This window comes from Myotis davidii, unplaced genomic scaffold (genome assembly GCF_000327345.1).
Source record: "Myotis davidii unplaced genomic scaffold, ASM32734v1 scaffold535, whole genome shotgun sequence".
Classification (NCBI taxonomy): Eukaryota; Metazoa; Chordata; class Mammalia; order Chiroptera; family Vespertilionidae; genus Myotis; species Myotis davidii.
In genome coordinates, this window is record NW_006286980.1 from 1,223,581 (window position 1) to 1,230,813 (window position 7,233).

The 7,233-nt window shown below is 41.6% G+C and overlaps 1 protein-coding gene across 1 annotated transcript in view; it reads right to left on the bottom strand.

Annotated features, from left to right (window-relative positions):
- Positions 1–7,233, bottom strand: part of PPFIBP1 (PTPRF interacting protein, binding protein 1 (liprin beta 1)) — an 86,564-nt gene that overhangs the window by 45,434 nt on the left and 33,897 nt on the right. The window contains exon 4 of the mRNA XM_006758931.2: positions 461–547. Within this exon, the coding sequence (XP_006758994.1) occupies positions 461–547 (87 nt within the window). The remainder of the gene's footprint in view (positions 1–460; positions 548–7,233) is intronic.

The window sequence follows — 7,233 nt, forward strand, 5'->3', positions numbered from 1 at the left end:
AAGACAAAATAGAATTTGATTTCACTTATATGTAGAATCTATAAAAACAAAACAGGAACAAACTCATAGGTACAGAGAACAAACTCATAGTTTCTCCAGAGGAGAGAAAGGTTAAGGGGATGAGTTGAAAAGGTGAAGGGGATTACAATTTTCATTATAAAACAGATAAATCACGGACTGCAAATGTACAGCATAGGGAATATAGTCAGTAATACAGTAGTAACACTGTATGGTAACAGATGGTTACTAGACATCATAGTGATCACTTCATAAGTGTATAAATATTGAATCATTACATTGTACACCTGACACTAATATAATATTGTGGATGCTAATTAAAACCACATTTAAAAAACTCTTAGCAATCTGGCTCCTGTAAGCGCCTGAATTTGCCATCCCAGTTTTAAATGTCTTTGCAAATATGTCCTGAGGAACGAACAGCATTTAAAAAATCACTTGCCTGAAGGACGAGGGATTCTTTATCATTTTCCAACCGCGCTAGCCTTTCTTGGTACACATCTCCGTTCCCGGGTAGGTGTCCATTTGTCTGAAAAGGAAGTAACTAGAGTGAGTCTGGCCCTCTTTACGTTTGAATCGCTGTGGGTAAATAAAAAATTTGCATCTGTCTTTAATTCAAGGAACCTGAACTGAGTTTAGCACAGCCATGAACAGAAAATACAAGAATAAAACTTGGTTCATTTACCTCAAAATAGGTAAGGCAGGCACGTTAGGCATGTTTTTATCAAACCACACAACTTCTCATCAAGCAGAAAATAATGATCTAAAAGGAACAGTGGCTAAAGGGAACATTCACGGTCAAGTGGGGCACACCTGCGGCACACGAAGCTTTGCGAGTATATGGTCGGGCATCAAACTTCTATTTCCCCCAAATGCTCAATGTCACTAATTCTGAGTGGAGACAGTGGGAGTGGCCTGGGATGCCCTCTCCTTCCTCCCTTCTCCCCCGCTAAGTCCCAAATGCAGGACTGCACATGCCTCCCCTTAAATGGGAGACAACAGGGGTAACTTACAGGCTTCTTCCTGCTACTCAAGTCTCCAAATCACAGGGCAAACCTCTAGTTCCTCTTTGAAGCCTTTCTCTCTCCCCTAAAACTTAAACTCTCAGTATGCAAGACACCACCACACCCTCTCCCCCACCATACCCGCCCGCCCCCGTGCCCGTCCCCAGCAGCTCTGACTAGCCGATCTCACTGGAGATTTAGCATTTTCCTTTCTGAGTCCCCTAACTTCTTGTGAGCTTGCCTGTTCGTATAATGCTATGCAAGCTCCAGGGCAGAGCCTACTTATACAAGGCATCATGTTATAACCTCCATAGCACCTGGCCCAGGGCCAGCGGTTCTCAACCTGTGGGTAGCGACCCCTTTGGCAGTCGAACCACCCTTTAACAGGGGGCGCCTAAGACCATCCTGCATATCAGATATTTACGTTACGATTCATAACAGCAGCAACATTACAGTTATGAAGTAGCAATGAAAATAATTTTATGGCTGGGTCACAACATGAGGAACTGTATTTAAAGGGCCAGAAGCTTGAGAACCACTGGCTTAGACCACTGCTCACTCTTTTTTCTCCCTGCAAACCCCTCCCCGCAACTTTTTAAAAAAATATATTTTTACTGATTTCAGAGAGGAAGAGAGAGGGAGAGAGAGATAGAAACTGATCGGCTGCCTCCTGCACGCCCCACACCGGGGACAGAGCTCACAACCCAGGCATGTGTCCTTGGCCGGAATCAAACCTGGGACCCTTCAGTCCGTAGGCTGACACTCTATCCACTGAGCCGAACAGGCTAGGGCCCTCCCTGCCACTTGTTATCAGACTTGGGCATATTCCTGCATGGCCTACGTGCTAAAGTACGGATTGGGAGAGCAAGTGAGGTTTTTTTCTCAGTCATCTTACAGATGCAAGGCTTTACGGAAACACATGAAAAGGCTGACAGAGAGCAGACAACATAAAAATGTCATTTTGAAACATAGTCGTGTATGTGCTATGTCCCCTGTTATCTCACTTACACAGTTCACAGCCATATAATATGTAATCCCAATAGAATGTCCTGGTTCCTCTTTCAAATACAACAGAAATAAAAGCCAGTGGAGTCCAAAATGGTTAGATGAAGCCATCCAGAGTTCAATCAAAACAGCAAATAACAACTTCCAAGTTATAACCAGAGTAGATATAAACTGTCCCTCCTTACCACCCAGCTCCTATCTGATGTGACATCCATTATTTTTCCAGAATTAACTGGTAGTCATGCAGTTTCCAGTATAAATTCTGGGAATAACCCAAGTTATAGTTGAAAAAAACACACAACACAAAAAGGTGCTTTAACAAAAAAGAAAATTTTAGGATATTTCTTCTAAAAACTATGCACACTGGATATACTTCCCATGAGGCCACACACAAAAAATCAGAAACAAATTTAGTAAGTGTGCGATGTATATTTAGAATGAATAAAATGTTTCATTTAACATCAGCTGCTTGGTCACATACCTGCACCATCACCTCAGCATAATTCTGTTCATGTTGTAAACTGAAGTGCCCAGAATTAAGTGGCAAGTATTACGAGGAGCCTGATGGAGTGGCCTGGACGACTTTCATCCCTGGGGACTACCATGAAGTGAAATTCATGGAGCTTCCTGAGGACAGCTTTTTGGAAAAAAGCCAGGATGCATAATGCATGTTCTCCATCTAAGCAAGTGCTGAGATGGGCCCCCCACAGCTTTACATCCCTCATTTTAATTAAGGATATTAGCAGGCACCTGCTTTCCGATTCCCACACAGGCAATGTTTTATAAATAAATACATTTAATTAAGTAGGGAAAAAAGCTTTCTGCTCAGGGAGGGTACAAAGCCAAAGTCGTCTTCCTTCTGCCTGAAGAAAATTACAGCACGATTACAAGTATTTCATAGCAAGTTCTAGAAGTGTTTTATGAAGCTACTGCATATGATATGGAAATAGGAAATGTTCCAAAACCAGTCCTACAGAATTATCCTAAGAGAACAACAAATACTAAAAATTGGCTCACAATGAGAATGCTCACGTTTCTCAACACTGTATTAATATTTACAAGCGCTCATAATGCCCAGGAGGATTTTAGTTTAAAAAAAAAAACACATGAGAAGTTAGCCTGGCTGGTGTGGTTCAGTGGTTGAGTGTCAACCTATGAACCAGGAAATCAGGGTTCAATTCCCAGTTGGTCAGGGCCCATATCCCAGTTGCAGACTCAATCCCTGGTAGGGAGTGTGCAGGAGGCAGCTGGTTAGCCGATCAATGGTTCTCTTTCATCACTGATGTTTCTATCTCTCTCTCCCTTTCCCTTCCTCTCTGAAATCAATAAAAATATTTAAAAAAACAAAAACACAAACACACGAAAAGTCACTATAGGAACATTAAGCCAAAGTTAACAGCTACCACTGGACTAGTTACATACTTTTAAAACACTGTGTTGACTTGCTCAAGTAGGTCAAGGTCTCTCCTAGTCACACCCTTATTTATATTTCTCCCAGTTTTGTTACCTTTGCCTTAAAAATATTAGAGAGAGATAAATTCCATTAGGCAAATACCCTGCTGCCTCTGCTCTTTTTCCAATTCCTGTGCTCCACCTACCAGACCACTCAAAACCTCCCCGAACACAGAATGCTTCCTCACACACTGATTGTCTCCCTTCTGCATGGACCATATTTCCCACCCTTTCTTCCTCTTTCCTCCTCCCTTATGGTCCACCTCCGCTGGGGCTTCTTCGCATTACGTGCTCACTCACGTGCCAGTTACAGCATCTGGATGCATCTCCATTTCAGCAGGCGTCACACTGCATGGACTAGGCTAGAGCTGGCTACATGTGTGTCTCTCTGCCAGCACACTTTTTTTTTAAAGTGCTTAAGAGTTTAATAACCCAGGCCAATGTTCTAAATGGTTTACACAGATTATCTCCTCTCATCCTCATAACCCTATTAGGTACACAGATTTCACAATGTAGTGGTTTGACTCCAAATCCTACGCTCTGAACTATGTCGTACTGTAAGATACAGGTTTTATAATCTAGTTTTTACGTCAACACTGTGTAGTTTTATTATGAATATATTCTTTTATTCCATTTGCTATCTTTTAAAGTTTTTATTTATTTTTTATTTTTCAATTACAGTTTACGTTCAGTATTATTCTGTATTAATTGCAGATGTACAGCATACTGGTTAGAAAGTCATGTACTTGACACCAACACACTCTTGATTTCATGATTCTAGTTTTTAAAATTCAGTATCAAGAGAGGAAAAGGAAGGCTCAGTCCACTAAAGCTCCTTTAATTAAACATTATCTCTAGCTACCAAAAGGAGTATCTAACACAGGTCTCTCGTGTCCTAATCAGTATTAGATCTCCACCACTGCGTGCAATCATTTATTGCCTGCTCTCCACTAAACACTGTACTAGGAGGGGAGCTTGAGATAAGATTTGAATCCCTCAACCATGAATATCGCCATCACATTTCATTTGTGACCAACCCGATAAATCATCTCATGCTCTGCTGTCCAGAGTCAGAGGACAGGACACCAACGGTGGAAATCAAGCCCCAGGCAGAGATCCTGCTCTGCCCCCGTCCTCTCCCGGAGAGCAGTGAGGCTCTACCCTGGTGCTGTAAATCATCGCCTCAGGGCAACAACGCTGCCTTTCTGGCCAGTGGAGCATCCCTTCCAAGTGCGAGGGTCCCTGTGTACTGCGGCACCTCCGACTGGGTCGGTCTTGCATACAGGCCGCTTATTTTCCCCTCCTACATTTCTCATGCAGTTCAAAAGAGGAAATAACATGGCAGGGCAGTAAGGACTCTTCATTTCCCCCACTTATACTCTACGTATCTCACGGGTTATGATGCCTGGTCTGACGTTCTTACCATCAGCATTTTCACTCGCTCTGTTGAAAACTGTATTTTTGCAGTTTCTGCAGATTTTGAGATTGCCTCATCACTAAAACTGCCAAATAACCAGACACTTTGGGGATTCCTTGACCTGATCCAGGCCAGGAAACTCTGAGCTTCATTTATTGAAAAAAGGCGCTAGGACAACTCATCATATTAGACCTAAAGTAAGCAAAAACCACTTGCGTGGCTCAAACAAACATGTTTTCCTATTTGCCCTCTTGGACTTGGAGTTTGCTAAAGCATTGTTAAATATTTGTGTTAAACTTTTAAATCATAAAATATACCTATTCATTCCCAGAAGGCTAAAGCTATAGGCACCCTATTAACACAAATTCATTCTTGTAGATTTACTATCCCTTCACTATAACAGGCAGCTAGTGTTACTATTTTCTTTTTTCTTATCCAGCTTCTGATCCTAAAAACCATTAAATGGGCCTGCATCCTACAGTAAACCAGGAGATCTCTCTGGCCCAGGCAAAATAATAAGAAAAACTATAAATACCCAGTTGCATTAATGAGAACATTAGTATCAGCCTTAAGTAATGGACTGTCAAGTTGGTCATCATTAAATCTTAATTATGTAACGAGTGTTAGTAATTTTTTCTAAATTATTATGGAAACTTCTTCACAGTCTGACAAATGCCTGTACTCTTTTGTCAAAAAAGTGAACTATGGCTCAGCCAGTGTGGCTCAAAGGTTGAGCATTGACCTATGAACCAGGAGGTCACGGCTGGATCCCCAGTGGGGGGTGTGCAGGAGGCAGCCGATCAGTGAATCTCTGTTATCATTGATGTTTCTATCTCTCTCTCCCTCTCTCTTCCTCTCTGAAATCAATAAAAATATATACTTTTTAAAAAAAGTGAACTATGTATGAGTAATCTGTAACCTAGCTCCAAGGCAAAATTCTCAGATTCTTGATATTTACATTCCAGTTGGATAGACCGAAAATAAATGATATAAACATGGCAAATCCATAGCATGTAAGAAAGTGGTGAGTGCTAAGAAAATAAAAAGCAGAGAGATGTAATAATAGGAATGAAGATGTAAAAGTTTAGATAGGCTGTCCAGGGAAGGCCTCACCAAGAACAAAACTTTCAATATCAGAGACTATGAGAAAACTAACCATACAGATATCTGGGGAAAGAGCTTTCCCGGCAGAGTGAACAGCTAGTGCAAAGGCCCTGGGGCCAGTTTGCCCAGTGCGTCTCAGAACCAGTGAGACTGTTTGAGAATCAGTGAAGGAGCCAGTGTGCCTAGAGTGAAGTGAAAGAGAAGTATAATGACACATAAGGTCAAAGAATAATGAGGAGCAATGCCTAGAAGGCCTTGCAATCCAGAGTTAGTATCTGGCTTTTCCTCTGAGTGCGAAGTGACTACCACGGGGAAGTTTCTGAGAAAGACGTGAAGGACACGATCTGATTTATATTCAGATATCATCATTATTCTTTTTACTCTTTTCCAGAAAGACTTTAACAGAACAGATGGAGCACGTGTGAATGGAAATGTTTTGAGGCATACAGTTTTGGTTTTAGACAACACTTGTTTTTGAACACAAGTTAAAAATTCAATCGCAGGTACCCTTGAACTAGGGCTGCTATCGGCAGCATCTGGATGTGAGCCAGGAATAGGTTCTGCTGCCAATAGTAAATTCCTTTCCCATTAGGTGATGAATTATCAGAAAAATGTGGAGTAAAAAGGGGGTGAGAGAGGAAGAAGAAATAGCCTAGGGAACAGCTAAAAAACATCTAATTTTAGAGCATGAAGCAATTCCCCAACGAAATCAGAAAACCTGGATACTTCAATCTATAGAGAAGAAACTTGCAGAGCAAATAATAAAGTATAATAATAAGGCTCTAGCTGGTTTGGCTCAGTGGATAGAATGTTGGCCTGAGGACTGAAGAGTCCCAGGTTTGAGTCTGGTCAAGAGCACATGCCTTGGTTGCAGGCTTTTCCCTGGCCTGGACCCTGGTCGGGATGCGTGCAGGAGGCAACCAATCAATGTGTTTCTCTCACATCGATGTCTCTCTCTGTCTTTCCCTCTCTCTCCTACGCTTTCTAAAAAAGCTCAATGGAAAAATATCCTCGGGTGAGGATTAACCCAAAAGAAAAAAGTATAATAATAAGGTATCATGTATTATAAAAAAAAATATATATCTCCAACTGTCAAATTTGTGTAGCTGCACCACCACTTAAAAACTGTCAGAAATGGAGGAGAACCAAGATGGCGGCATAGGTTAACGCCGGAGTTTGCTGCCTCGAACAACCACTTCAAAAGTGAAACTAAAAGACGGAACGGACATCATC